Source organism: Sinohyriopsis cumingii, chromosome 7, assembly GCF_028554795.1.
Source record: "Sinohyriopsis cumingii isolate HCF-2022 chromosome 7, ASM2855479v2, whole genome shotgun sequence".
NCBI lineage: Eukaryota > Metazoa > Mollusca > Bivalvia > Unionida > Unionidae > Sinohyriopsis > Sinohyriopsis cumingii.
Window position 1 is genome coordinate 76,149,156 of NC_142967.1, and position 16,486 is coordinate 76,165,641.

The window sequence follows — 16,486 nt, forward strand, 5'->3', positions numbered from 1 at the left end:
CCGGTTTTGTTGGATGTGTGTGCTAATTATTTCGTTTTCTTCAATTTATTTGGATTTCAACAGATTATTTTTCCCTGGAAAGACTTGTGCTCTAAATTAATTATTGGACAAAGACAGTTATACAACTTTACACAGAATTCAAATTCAAATATTATTTTCTGTGAATCAACAAAGCATTGTTGACAAACCAGTATAACATTGACGGCAGCACAGGTCATCGCCTTTCATTTTGTATTTCATCGGGATTCGAACTCAGTTTTATTAGTTCATTTTATTACCAAGCCTTCTTTTTTTCCTTCTTGGATTATTCTTGGATTGTTTTTGGAATTTTCTAATTTTTATATTGTTTTTCTAGGGAAATAAAATATTTGTTAAATCTTACAAAGCTTGTTGTCTTCACTTTTTTCTTGCCGCATTTTATAAGAGCCTAGATGTAGCGTAAGACTATTGCGGAAGCGATCCTGTGTCAAGTTTCAGTCTCAGAAGACTATCGAGGAAGCGAAACTTTCTCTGCCGAAGTTTGTACTAAAAACGTAATACCTAATAAAATGTGTAGACGAGCAAATGATTATTAAATATCATTCAAAAACGGTATAAATGAGGCTTTAAAAACCATAACTGCATGTTAAATGATTTTATTAATATAATTATTAAAAGTTAAATATTTGTAAGAAAACAGGTGATGCTTTATTAATAATTAATACATTTTTTCTACCAATCTTATTCTCCCATTTTATTTTTCAGCTTTTATTGTGGTGCCTGTTTTAGCGGCTCTTATCCTGCCAATTTAGACCACATACATTGCTTAGAAAGACGGGGATTCATCCAGTAAACAGCCCAATCCAATTAAAATGATGCATTCGCTTGTTTTCAGAGCAACCCATATTTTTTTCCATAAATCGATCGAAGAAGGCAAGGTGTATATCTATCAAGATGACCATGATCGCGCGCCATCATTTCTCCATCCATATCACCTGGGGAAGAGCACGTCAGTTAGACCTGACTGGTCTCAATATGTTGATGGCACGCTTACAACATATAAAGGATTCATCTGACCTAATTAGAGATGCCGCTATACGTGACACGGATAACAAAGCCACAAAGAGTCAACAGAGAAAACTGATTACATTAAAGGTGAATTTCTCAACGATGCTGATGCGATTGTTAGCTCGCCAAAGTGAGAAATTCTACACACCACCAACGGAACAAAAGTTCTATTAATTGCTACAACCATTGAAAACTTAAACGAGATACAAGAACAAACTTTCGAACTACTTGGAAAAACTCTTAATGTTTCGAAGACTTGGAGTTGTCCTACAGATACTCACATAAATCGGCGGTCTATTGGTGGATGCACCTGTTCTGATGACTGTCCCATTTTTGGGGATTGTTGTGCCGATGCATACGATTCCTTTTAAGATGTAAATAACGTGACACTGATGAGAGACCTCTTACGAGAACCTGATAGATGGTTCTTTAGTACTAATCTCCCAAATAGGAAATCGAGAGACCTAGTTCGTCTTAGCAAATACGAACCATGCACGCATATCCCTGTTTTCGATGGATTCAAACAGTATTTGTGATGGACCGATGTCCGTAAAAAATCAAGAACTGTGGTGTTTGTATGAAAGGTACTAATTCTTAAGATCCGGGTCATGAATTCCTAGTGTTAGATAAACGTTCGCAAGGCATACAGGTGATCCATAAAAACAAGTTTTATGCATCCTGTCATGGCTTAGAACAAGGGGATTTGATGTTTTCGAAGATAAATGCTGACTATCCGCATACTATGATTAAACTTAACCACTCTTTGGATGATTTGTGGTAGAGATGCACTGAAAACTTCGAACATAACACACAATAAACCCAAGTCCTGCATTCAATACCCATTGAAAGGTTATTGCAATAATTGCTCTATATCAGACCTAACACAGCTTCGACTGATGAGCTTGCTTGTAATGCTTACCTCGAACCTATTGTATTATCCGACCAGCAAGGCATCTTTCGAAAACAAACTTTGTGGTGAGTCATGTAGACTTGTTACATCAAAGAATTCAGTGGCACGCATAGTGAACAAAACATCTCAGGAAAGTCGTGGACCACATCATATGCCATCTGGTTATCTGGTTAAACCATCTCTGAATCTGGCAGTCATTTTTAAGTTTAACTTTATATGGGGACTTTCTGATCTGTCTGCATATGGTAGATCCGTCATTGCCGTGGTTATTACCGAAACCTGCGATTTGAATTCTGTATGTGACTACGCGTTTGATACATTCAGACCATTAGAATGTCCTGTGGTTTCAGTCTTAGTCAATAATTCTTGCCACAATGATCCGATATGGAAAGACATATCGAACATTATGAAAGTACCAAAAGACGAGAACGAAACCATGACTCTGTCGTTAAGTGTACTGACACAATATGTTTGACGACACATCAATATTATATTTGCACTTCAGAATATGATCTCGTAAGAAATTTGCTTATTTTAGAAACATCAAAGCTTACCTCTGTTCAATGAGCGAAAACAAACATGAATCGTTCTTACTTTTTAAAAATGTGTATTTAAAATCTCTTCTAACATTAACATCCGTTCTGTCCATGGATGGTAAGTCAAGTTTTCAACATTTTAGACACTTAAAGAAAAATTAAATATGTAGAATGTTATACTTCATGGCATGTTTTTTGTTCTCACAAATAGCAAACATAATACTTGTTTACTTTAGAATATGCCTGAGCTTTGATAACACAATCTAGGTTTTCATGAGTCTATATAAATCGCTACTTTTGTATCAAAATAGAGACAGAACACTATATATACAATGTATGATTTAATCAATAACTAGAATTCTACCTGGCTTAAATGCACGATATTAATTGTGAATCAGAGATATAAGAATCGGCGGTTGGTGTAGTCTTGTCCTGATTTCCGGTGTCAGACAATAATAAAGTTGTTCAGAGTCTGAAGAATCTATGCATGTCTGCCACGCGGTCAAATAGCAACATACCCAAAGAAATTGAGAAGAACACCATGTTCATAAAACATTCAGGTGGTCGAGTGTATTGTTATATGTATTCTACTGAGTAATTAAATTGAATCCATATAGTGATTATCACAAGCCTTCCATGCCCTACAAGAGACAACCAAAAATTAAGCTATGGATGAGCTATTTGGGTCTCCATTACAATAGACGATGCTTTTAAAAACACGTTGTAAAACTGAAAGGACTCTAACAGCAGGAATTGGTCGATCTAATTACATTTTAACAGAATTGTTATGAGTTGCAGATAATTTTAAAGTTAATGCTAACGCGAATGCGAGATATATGTTGATATGATTAAACACGCGCTTGTTGCCATTCTGGTCAACATACTGTGCAAAAAGATGAAACGCTTCGAAGACGTTTCTGGGACATTTGCTGTCTGGATTGGTGGCCACTCTCCACGATGTGGTGACACGAACGGCAGCAAATTGTTGCATTTATATACAGCGCTGTTCAAAGTACAGTATTTTGGTGAATCTCACCATTATCGATTCCAGTTGAAGCATGTATGCCGTCGAGGTAGAGATTTGGGACATCCACAGTTACAACCACGTCAAGGTCAATTGTTCACCGGAGCTGCGCATCTATGCATGCACTGCATGGCGGGATATCTTTCCATCACCAGCGTGTGCTTGTATTTTCTGAAAATCCGTGTTTTTATCTCGACACACACCAAAGATGATGAGGGGAAGAAGCAGACAGATCTAGTGGCTGGTGTCGGTGAGTGCGCTACGGGTAGTGAATCCGACGTTGTAGGCGGCATTGCCTGCTCCTTTTACTGTTGTTCTGGTTCACGCTTTTCTCGATTTCGTTACAATGGTCCTCTATCCAGCTTTCCTTCACTTTCCTTAAGCTCTTCCTACTCCCGTTGTTAATCTTCCTGTATTGTTTTGATCTTTTATGGTCTTTTTGCTTCCTTCTCAGTTTTCTTCTCACATCACGGAAGTCTAGGATATTTTCGTTGACCCCGGGCTTCTTTGTCCTACGTTTCTTGTCAAGGATCTTCCTGGCTGTGCGTATTACTACCGTCTTGAAGGGTAAATCAAAGAGTCGTTGTAGAATCGATCTTTACCTCTTCATCACCCATAAATCTGACTGGTGAAAATATGTTGCTTGTTAATGCTTCAAATACTAGTGCAACGCTTGGATCTTCAGGTGTTTCAAGTTCAAAACTGATCCTTACCTGTCTTGACTTCTTGTTATTCCTCAGAAGAAGTTTGATAGTCATCATCAGCAAGTCATGGTCGCTTTCTATGACATATCCTGTGAAGTAACTATTTTCTGTCAATGTTAACCCTAGACCGGAAGCGCTTCTTCACCAGGATGAATTCATCTATTTGTGATGAATTTTGTCTGCACCAAGCCAAGTCCTTATTCTTATTATTAGGTTGTGGTGCCAAGTGTGTCCGTTAGCACTAGTTTATTGTTGGAAGCACAGTCCCGGAGCTTGAGTCCTGTCCACTGGTCTCTTCATTACAGTATGGACCACATAAAACTAACATGTCTGCGTGTACATTTCCTGCGACCTTGACATTGGTGCTTCCTTGATCCATCAATAACTAGAATATCTTTCTTGGGTGTCTGTTCAATAAGTGTTTGAAGCTGGTCGTGGAACTTATTCATTTCCTGGTCATCGTGTTTAGATGTTTAAACCGGTCCAGTGGTCTAGTGGTCAGAGTGTCGCTTTAGTATGCAAGAGGTACCTGGTTTGATTCCTCGCCTTTGATCGTCCTATGATCATCCTATTGTCAGACACAAGAAAGAAAACAATGCCTTTAACAGCGTCAGCTATAGTGTAAATTCAGTCCTCCCACTTTGGCTACAGATTTGATATTCAATTTACACAACAGTTACCATACACATAACAAATTCATATATTATAAGGGTGTTGGTCATTTAATTTGCGGGGTGGGGGTGGAACTGCGATTTTTATTTGAACCCAATTGTTTTCGTTTCTTTTATCACAAGGTAATTGGTGTTTTTTCTTTCCAAGTAATATCAGGGATGTAATACGGTGTTTTTTTAAAACTATAAATCAGAAAACTATTTGCCCATCTATTGCATACAGAAATAAACAATAGAGTGTTAGGAACCTGCCCAAGAACATTGAATTGTTGGTTCCTAATATAATTACGATATTCCGTGTCACTTGTAGCGGTATGTTCAGAAATACCGCGATATACCGCAGTACAAAATATTTATTGTGTAACTGTATTTTTATGGGATAAATGAACGAGTTTTTTAGTAATATTTCACAGACATTATGAATGCAGTATTACTCCGACAAAACAGTGCATATTTTACCATAACAATGCAGTAACCTTTTTATTATATGCTCGTTTTGTTTTTCTACTCTAAGGTTTAATTATACAAAATACACTAAAAAAATCAAAGCAATTTAATTAATGCTGTATTCCAAAATAAATACACAACCGTAGATGCATTGCTTCAAAATTATAATGTTCATGCGCACATAGAATCGCCCAGAGATATTTGAACTTCGTCGCGTTCTCGACATTAGTTTAAAAAAGAATTGTTGTTTTCGTCTACTTAAAATTGAAATTTAGTGTTATATTGTGAATGAATGCACATTACAACAACTTTGAACTCTTTAAATTTAAATAATTAAAAAGATGTTATGGAAGATCACAATTATATCATTTGAGTGCATTTAGGAGAATGTGATTACAGTTGGAAATGTTATCGAACATTTCGCGGAATGTAATCAAATTTAAGAACACGTCACATAGCTCATGTAAGATTTGCAGAACTAAGAAAGTTCTTTTTTGAGGAAATTTAAGATGTAAAAAGGTAAATATAATTTTGCCATTCTTATTACCAGCTAAAGAAGACACGTGAACCCCAGATATGTAATGACCTCTGTTGTAGCATGCTTCTATCGCTAGCCTAAACATTGAATCATAAAAGTTATCGTGGATAAGCGCAAAGCAACTGGAGTGTGACATTCCATTTAGCTAACGACATAAGATTTCTTCGTCTTTTGGCTTATTGACTTTGAGGACACAACGTTTCTAACAAAATCTTCAGTTGCATTTTTTCTCGAATTTTGTGCTTTGTGTTATAAAATGGTACGTATCTAAAATATATGCTATAGCCAATGGCCTCAAAGGATTTTCCATGCTTATTCGGACAGAAGAAACAGCTTTTTATTTCATCGACAGACAAGTCTAAACTAAAACTTAAATCGTCTACTAAATGAGTGTACATGATTTGTTTGTAAAGTAGTTTATATTAAACTATACTAGATTTAGACGCACGTGTCGTGCATTATAAAGCAGTGAAAAATGGAAAAACATTGCACGATTCTGACAATATAAAGCTAATAAAAAATGTATATGTATGTATGTGTCTGTGTGTGTATGTGTCTGTGTGTGTATGTGTCTGTGTGTGTATGTGTGTGAGAGAGAGAGAGATAGGGGTCATCCAATGTCACAGTCTTAACGCCAAAACATATCTTTTTTATGCCATACCCTTTGTTATGTTTTTGTTATACATTCTATTTCTCTAAATTATTTCCCATTCATTTCTGGAATTATAATTCTGTTACTTGCTTGCTTTGTATAAGTCGGATGGAATAATATCAGTTTGTTAATTCAAGTAAAAGTGTAATATTTATCAATATTCATTATGTTGCGCACACCCATAATGCATCAAGCCACTTCGACATGATATTTAAAAAGTTGAAATTGATAATTCTTATTAATACAGTGAAACAATATTTTCGCAGTTTCAGTTAAATAACAGCTGGGAAAATGCATTCCTATCTGGAACATGTATGACTCTATACTTTTGGTATCTTCCTGCATGTACACTATTGATGGCTTTGTACTTACGAGGATTATTTCGTACTTTTTAAAAAATAATATTAATGTTTACACTCAGCGTAATATGTACATTGAATTTAAACTTACTATTAATGTACTTATTTTGATCTTGACTTAAGTTACAAACTTTTACAAAGCAGAAAAAATAGTTTCAGTTTTCATTGAATTTTTTATATAACTGTAAAAGAAATCCCAAAAGAGTTTTAAAGATAACATTTCAATTTGTGTCGTAGACAATTCAAAATGTGTATAATTAGCATATACAAGTCTATCAGATGTTTTATCCTGGACTAAAAGTTTAATCTAATTATGTTAAATCTCACGAAGATTAATTTGAATGCTGGAGAATGATTTTATAGAGTCCAGTAAAAGTGACTTGAGCTCACCATGCATACTTATTCCAAAACCAGATAAAACTTTCCGTATGTGCACTGATTATAGGAAGGTGAATAGTGTGACAAAAACAGATTCATGTCCATTACCAAGAATCGACGACTGTATTGGTAACATTGGAAATGCCAAGTGTCTCACCAAATTTGACCTTGTAAAAGGATTTAGGCAAATTCCACTAATGGAAAGAGCAAAGGAAAAATGTGGACTGAAATATGTCAGGAAGCTTTTGATAAATTAAAATCCATACTTAAAAGCGTGCCAGTTCTAACAGCTCCAAATTTCAGCCAATCATTGAAAATGTCTGTTGATGCAAGTGATGTTGGGGTTAGAGCAGTTTTGATTCACAAAGATGAAAATGGTATTGATCATCCAGTGTGCTATATTTCTAAAAAAATAAATAAGCATCAAAGAAATTATTCAACAAGCGAAAAGGAATGTTTGGCTTTAATATTGTCATTACAAGATTTGAAGTTTTCCTTCGTTTTGCTCCTACTTCGATTATTGTGTATAATGACCATAACCCTCTTACTTTCATCGGCAAGATGAAAAATAAAAATCAAAGACTATTTAGGTTGAGTTTGTTGTTACAGGAATATGATCTTGATATCAGGAACATCAAGGGAAAATATAATTTAAAAGCAAACGCACTTTCCAATGTATAACAATGCATTATTTCATATACAGTGTGTGTAATTTACATGAGTTCTTTTTAACCTCATGTATAATTAGTCTGTGTTAAAAAGAAATCTTTATCATATAAATCTTTCTTTTTTTATGGAGTAAGTGTTTTGTGTATTTTTTTTTAATTTATAGCTGATTTAATTGTTTGTATTTTTAAAATACAACTCATTTTTTAATTTCATTATATGTCATCATAATGTACTTCTGTTTGCTAGGAACTTCATATTTTTTCAGAAAATAGTTTGATCATGACTATATCTTGACTAGGTAAATACATGCTTTCCTGTCATTCTGCCTCAACCTCATCCAATTTTTACCTCTGCCTTTTATGCATTGGTTTTGTATATAAGAAAAGTGAAAATGTATGTGTATGTGATATTTCACTTCATATCATAAAAAAACATGTCATCTTTCAGGATGCATGATATGGAATATGAATAATTCACTGCTGAGACCAAGTGACTTGTTGACTCCACAGGACAACAGAGGAAAACAAAAACTGACCATTTCAAATTGAATTTTCTGCAAAATACATGCAGCTGAGACACGTGTCTAAACTGCTACATTGTAAATTACATAAAGAAAGAAAAATAGCTGTATTTTCCCCTCATCTACGATCAGGGTTAGTGGGATATGAATTATAAGAAAGTAAATACATGCTCCCCACCTTCCCAAGAAGTATTTTATATTTTTTATAAATCTGCCAATCACCGTTATCATTAGGGCATAGTAAATACAAGGGACAAAACTCAAATAGGTTTAAGTTTATGACAAGGGGAAATACTCTGTAGCAATCGCTGATAAAGACAACAGAACATGAAATGATGCTATGAATATATGTAAATACTGGGTTACAGAAGCAGACAACATGGCAATTGAATCTGTAAGTTAATAAAATTAATAAAATATCCTTTATTCTAGGGTATGGCATGGTTTATAAAAGTAAAAGAGCTATTTTCTTTAGTTTGGGTGGGCAGGCAAATATCATGCTGGATGTGACAGCTGCAAAACATCATCGGACCGAACAATTGCATAAAAGGTCATGACTGTCCTGATTATGACAAACTTTGGGAATAAGGTTCAGTTTAGTTTTTTCACTTTTTCAGCATACCTTCTGAATTGGAACTATTGTTTTGTTCTCATCATCTATTCCTTTCTTCTTCTAAATATTACCGATCAGAAGTGATGTAACACAGGCGTTTACATGAAACATGAAACTGTCTGTCAATGGTCCATGGCTGTCACTGGTTTGTCTCAAGTATAAACTGTATTGTAAAATGGTGCATGCGAATTCACTGTCAATACAAATTTAGGAGAGTTGTTGTTGTTCAGTTTTTAACGCCATTTTTCAGCACAAGATGGGCTATGCATGGCGGCCAGTATAACTGGTGGAGGAAGAATCCTGGAAAACCAAGGAAAGAACCACCAACCCACGAGAAGCTTCTGGCAGGCTGTCCCACGTACCCACGCTAGGAGAGCCTTGAACTCGAACCCAAGGAGACAGAAGTGAGATGGCAGTGATCCGGAATGTTGAGCGCTTTAGATCACTTGGTCAGGCGGGGCCCCCAAATTTCGGAGAGAATAACTTACCTATCAAAAATGATCCAAATCCTGGACTGATGGAATCTCCAAGTAACCTCTCCAGGAAAGAGGGAAAAAGGTTGCTGTTAAAATGGCAGTGAAAAACCTGTAACATAGAAGAAAATTAATGTTTATATGTCCTTTCTTAATTTTATGTAATCCTTATCTGCAAAGTTACTTTTAAATTTCATTTTTGTGCACCAAAATATGGGTGTGGTTATGTGGATAAAATTAATACAAAAATTAAAACTAATCAGAAATGTGCAACTTTAATCATTTAATCATCATCATCATCATCATCATCATCATCATTATTCATCTGAATCAGATGCATACATCATGCAAGATCTATGAGTGCAATTAACACAAATAAACATCATAGGTACAAACATGGATTTCTTCTGTTGCAATGGATATAATTATTATAGTGTATAAAACATTCTGCACCTTTTCCCCCATGTCTTTCTTTTTGAACTTTAAAATTTCACACAAAGGAATATAAAATAATGGTAACAGCCAAGTGATTAGGTTGTGAGCTACAGAACCAGCCTATGTGTGGTGATATATCAAGCACCATATTTCAAAGAATAAAGTCATTAAGTCATTAACTGGCTGAAAATAATTACTTGGAAAAAAGTGAACATATTTTGTCCGAAGAAGCTATCCATGGGTAACTTGTAAACAATTACAGTAGGCTTGAAATATAAACCATTTTAGTTTTATCCTTGTCACCACATAGGTACTAATGGACATAAACAGAGATATGTCACTGGCCTTGATTTCTACCACGGGCACCTACAAAGGAATACTGTCCGAAATGAGTCAAGTACCATATAATTTTCATTGTATGAAAATCTTTGTTTTGGTTAAATCATGCATATGATATATACATCACCCAGACTGTGCCAACCGTGACATGAAAGTATAGTAACTTGGCCAAAATATAATATTACAGTCATAGGAAACTGCAATAATTGGTTGTGCCCTACAGCAACAGACATACCCAGTGGAAAGGAACATTCTATAAGTCACTTAGAGTGAATCTGTTTGCTTGGTTTGGTTTGGTGGATTCGTTGCCATTTTTCAGTACATGACATACTTACTATACATGACACCCAGGTGGAGTAAAGAACCCGAAAAAACCGCCAGAGAAACCACAGACCCATGGTAAGCTATGGACTACTGACCTTCCCACCCACACTGACCAAGTCAAGGCTCGAACTGACATGGACATAGGTGAGGTGTCAATTATCTGTAATCTGTAAAGATGAGTGCCGCAGACCACAGGGCCAAGATTGGAATGTAGAATTTATAATTTTATGAACAACTTGCTTGCTGTGCATATTTAAGACTTTCAGAATGTTTCAGACATGATGGAATTTACAAAACATATTTCTGCAGTGTTTAATAAAATGTGGTGGAGTGTAGTTTCTCAGCTGCACCATAAAGAACACTTGACCCCTAAAATCTTCAGGTAATAATTTTGAGCACATCAATGTATGCTTGCAATGTTTTGAGTTTTGAAAGAGGAACTGGATGATTGCCCTTAATAAAGTTTTGGCAAGAAATCTACAGTTTTTATCCTGAAGTTTTATTTAAAAATATTACGTTTTTCTCTTTTTAGCAAATCCATGAACATCCACCTGGCTCACTAAATCAGGTAACATGATGGCTATCTGTTAAGTTAAGTACCCTGCTTCTGTAGTCTGGCAAATACTTTATTATTTTTTGGAAGAAAAATCAATAATTTGTATCTAATTATTTTTCAAAAGTTTGACCGACTTTATTACCAGTAGATATCTATCTGCCCTGGATACAATGAGGTAAATGGTTGATTAAACACCTTCCTTAAAGGATTGATAAAATATTCAACTTGCAATTTCATTGGCATAGAAAATGACCACTTGGTTCCTCAAAAAGTGGTAAAAATTGAAGTCTGTAAAGGAGAAATGGTTGCCAAAATTTACTTCCCTTTTTCTATGGTACACAATGCACAAGCACTCCTTGTATATAAATACTGACCAGATTTGCCCTTCAAGAGAGAGTGAGGTAAATGCTAATAATTTTATTTGACCACATCTATTGATGCTGAGTAATTATCTGATAAACCCAAAAATACCAAAATACTTATTTTGCATATAACAGGAAGTTTTATTGGTAATGTTAGTAAATTATCAATACAGCAGGTCCCAACTTGAAATAAATTTGCAAGACAATTACACTCTTGCAGGAGGTTTCAAGAAAGCCTGTTAATGATTATGAACAATTATTATGAAAGTAAAATGTGATTTTATGTCAAGGCCAGTTAATTTTTTTTGAGCTATGGAACCCCGCTATATGTAGTGGCAAAAACCAAACCATAAATAATAGGCTTATTTCACCAGGAACCCCACAAGCACATATATGTGTAAATTATGCGCAGAAAATAAATTAGAATGGCATCACTGCATGTAGACACACACACAAAATACGTTTTATGTGAGTTTAAAAGCAAGATATTTGTATTCTAAATATTTAGGAAATATATTATTGTTTTAAATTTTAAACTTGCATTAACATTCTGAGTTACTGGTAACAATTAACCCATTCGATCCCAGAGGTTTTTCTCGTTTTTGCCTGAAATGTGCGTAGGAAAGACATGGCGGGCGGGGGGGGGGGGGGGCTATTTTTATGTACATCGTAATATATTGGCTTTCAACAGATTTTCCATGAGACTAATGCTTAGTTGTATTAGAAACATCATTTTCCATTGGTTATTTTGCTTACGTATGAGCAGAATGGTAACAGGTGGAGTTCCTTTTTTTTGCTTAATGGACCCATCATTTTCGTATGGAGACCGCAATTTATTCCAAATGTCCACCTTATCCTAGATTTTGCAAAGGTTCACCTGTCTGTGTGCAGTTAAGACCGGTATGCCTTAGATCTGAGGCCAAAAGGTCTAAAATTCGGTCACAAAATCGCATTCCGATCTCGAGCGAATTTTGGTTGAAAAAAACCGGGTCCAAAAAATGAGGTTTTTCTCTCTGTATATTGTAGAGCAACAAGAACTTCCAGATTATTTGATATCATTTTAGAGCTAAATCGGTCTGCTTTTTTTAAATAACACCCATGTTGGAATGTGTTAAATGACCTTGATGCTGCAGAGCTTGGAAGTAGGGCACAGCCTCATCACGCCTACAGACGGGATCGAGCCGAATCGGTTAATCAAGTTTATGGAAATTTCTTAGAAATTGTCAAAGAATGGCTCTTTTTGTAACTTATGTGCAATACTGATGCACAAATGATGAAATAAGTAATATTCAGATTGGTGATATCCCCAAAATTCTCCCATTAACTCATTCGGCCCCAGAGGTTTTTCTCGTTTTTGCCTGAAATGTGCGCAGGAAAGGCATTTGGGGGGCTATTTCTGAATACATCGTAATATATTGGCTTTCAACAGATTTTCCATGAGACTAATGCCTAGTTGTAACAGAAACATCATATTCCATTGGTTATTTTGCTTGCGCATGAGCAGAAGGGTAAAGAGTTTTCTCTTTGTGTATTGTAGTGCAACTAGAACTTCCAGATTATTTGATATCATTTTAGAGCTATATCTGTCTGCTGTTTTTAATACAACCACGTTGGTGTATCTTAAATGACCTTGATGTTGCACAGCTTGGACATAGGGTACAGACTCATCACGCCTACAGACGGGACCGGGGCCGAATCGGTTAATACAATTGTTGTCGTTAATGTCAAATGAAAGGTAATAAATATGTTCATATCAAAAAGGGTCTAGTCTATGGTTTATTTTACTGATACAAAAAATTGTTGATGGTCTGCTTAAATATAAATCATGTCCAATATTGTACGCATGACAGGGTACAATGAATGCCTGCAGTAGAAATGGCCTTTGTTCTTTTATACATGAAGAAAATAATATGAACCAAACTAAAATTTTATCCTGGCCCAGTGTTTTAATTTCAGTAATGATAATGAAATTGGTGATAGGATATGAAGCATGTGTCAAACTTTGGCTAATCAGTAACGATCTACTGTATTTTGGCAGATTTTCCCTGTATTTCATTGGTTTGCTTTTCATTATTGATCAAATGTCATAGTAACTGATGTTACTAAAATAAGCAGACCAATTACCTTTTAAAGGAAATGCCAATCCATCTTTTGTTACATGCATGCAACATAAAACCACCTGTCAACCTGCAATGGTGACCACCAGAAATTTTGATTAACCTAATATATTTGCAAGGGCTGCTGTTTTAGTGATCCATTTCAAATATAATGATCTCAGATTAATGTCGATTTAAGTTCCGTCTATAGGAAGTTAAATACGGAAGGTTACATAAATTTTCCTTCAAAAAGCTGAATTACAAAATATACAGGACTGTAGACTGTAGACTCCATCTTAAAGCTGAGAGTACAAAACCAGAAAATTAAGGTCTTGGAAGTCTAGTCTTCATGACAGCAACTAAAAACATGGCATATATAGCTTGTTTTGTTTATCCAAATTTTACATTGCTTTAAATTTTCTTATGTGAAGTATGCCTGTACAAGATTCATAACTGAAAACCAGATAAAGTTTCTCTGAGATGAAAGCTGTTTTGCAAAGACTTTGAGTGTTCCTTTATGGAGAGATCATTCATCTTCCCTGAATGCTGCACTAAAAATTATAAAAATAAACAATATCATATAAATATCACATCAAAGAGTTGACAAAAGTTTTCATAAAAGGATGCACTGCTTAAGCTGCAGTTAACATACTGCAACTGAAAACAAGCATTTTACCATAAAAAACTCATCTTTTTTATTCCATAAACAAAATGTGATATTAAAAAAAATTGCAAAAATGTGGCATATCTATACTCAGCATATATTAAGTGATAGTAACTTTACAAGCTGCATCCAACATGCTCTCACTTTCTCTCTCTCTCTCTCTCTCTCTCTCTCTCTCTCTCTCACTTATTTTGGGTAGTCTAGAGCAATTCGCGAAGACGAAATAGCTAACTCAGGATCTAGTGGAATTTTATTTGCTAATTAAGATATTATAAAATGTACTTGGGCATGGAAAGTCGAGAAAGTGATGCTATCTGGAGAAAGTTAAATCAAGATAATAGTCTTGTGATACAAATTATTTGTCTGAGAAACAGCTGAAGGTCCTAATAAGTTGTGCCTTAGAAAAAGAAGAAAGTGGATGGTGGCTGGTTCTCTCTCTCTCCCTCTCTCTCTCTGACATGCATTTTGAGATGGTTCATATCATCTTCCTGATATTGGTATGTGCTGTTATTGATGCCACTGTTTTCTGTACAAATATGTCTAGTTCTCTTTACTTTTTCAGCATTGACTTTTTATGTACTAGCATAATGACATCCGTGTCAATCATTGAGGTTGGACACCAGAAATGATACTTCACTTCATACACCTTGCAGTTGAGAGAGAGAGAGAGAGAGAGAGAGGTTATTGGCCTTTTCAGTCAAGTTGAGAAAGACACCTCAGTCATAATTTACTGCCGTTGAGAACTATATTATAAATTTTGCATGTCACAATTTTTTAGCGGAAGGAGACAAAGGCACACATTTTTCTGTCACAACATATGCTGTGTTATCTGCCCGAGGTGTATCACCTGAACCCCATTAAACTCTTTTGTACTTCTACAACTATTTTTGATGCTATCTCAAGACTTGATGGGAATGGACCAATGATGTTCAGATTCAGAGACATAGAGGGTGGATAAACTAGATGAACGGTATCATTTTGTATGCGTTCAAAACAGCGGCAGGGGGAGGGGAGATGATTAGCCAGTGAAGAGAAAAGATAGAACTTTAATTTCTTGCAGTATAATTTTCAATTACATGAATTACTTAGCCATAAGTGTATAATCGACTTTGTCAATTTGCTCTATATGTTTTACTTCAGCTGGAAGAAGAAACAGCTAGAGAAAAGAAAAAGAAGAAGCTGAAATGGGAGTAAAACATAGCTTATAGTTTTGGACCTTTAATTGTGAAGTCAGTTGCTGATATTAAAGAAGACAGTATATTTATCTATATAATGTATACTTTCTTTTCTTTCAGATTTGATCATAAGCAGAGATGGGAGACGAAAAGCAACATGTGAGCTCTGCAAATATTTCAGCTGTCTTTTATGCAGATATTTATACTGTACATAAAGGGGACATAAAAAATATGTCAAATAAGCCCGTGTATATTTTCGTGTGTTTTACCCAGATTTGACTGTTGCTGACTGTGGATTTTTTTCATCGACATGTGACCGCTCAGTTGGCCTAGTGGTTAGAACATCTGCCTTGGATGTGAGAGGTCAGGGGTACAAACCTAGGTTGAGTCATCCCAAAGACTTATTAAAATGGGGGTAGCAGCTGCCTTTCTTGGTACTCAGCAATAAGAGGTTAGTGTTTGGACTGGTTGGCCTGGTATCAGGATAATGTGACAGAGTGGGACATGATGCCACATATCTGCAGCATGATGTCACAGTGCTAGACGTCACTGTAAATTGTCACACTGCAGACATCATAGCAATATGACAAAAAAAATTTTAAGTTACGTTAAAAATCCAAAACACACACATATACACAACACCTTGCTTCACATTTACCCTATTGGTTACATGTGTGTGACATTCTCAATACAAACTGTGGATTCCCACAGAAACTCTAGAGCTGGCAGCATAAACCACCAAATACGATGCAAACAGTGTTGCTAGAGCTTCTGCATCATTATAGAAGTTTCCAAAAGTGTCACAAATTCTTTTTGTTTCAGTTTGTCTGCAGAGTACAGAAATGGGTTAGACTTTTCCAAATATGCTTTTTAACTTTGAAAGTTGTGTCATAAGTAACACAACTAGTTCTGTTTTACGAAAGGGCATTGACTGGAGGGAGGCTGAATAGCCTGTCTTATTGGCTTTAAAAACATGAAAGATGTGTTGTAATTA

At 35.4% G+C, this 16,486-nt stretch overlaps 1 protein-coding gene across 1 annotated transcript in view; it reads left to right on the top strand.

Moving 5' to 3' along the window:
• LOC149795543 (uncharacterized) overlaps positions 1 to 15,722 on the top strand; it is a 231,708-nt gene extending 215,986 nt beyond the window's left edge. The window contains exon 7 of the mRNA XM_089965369.1: positions 15,613 to 15,722. Coding sequence (XP_089821495.1) covers positions 15,613 to 15,655 — 43 coding nt within the window. The 3' untranslated portion in view covers positions 15,656 to 15,722. The remainder of the gene's footprint in view (positions 1 to 15,612) is intronic.
• Positions 15,723 to 16,486: the final 764 nt, after the last annotated feature.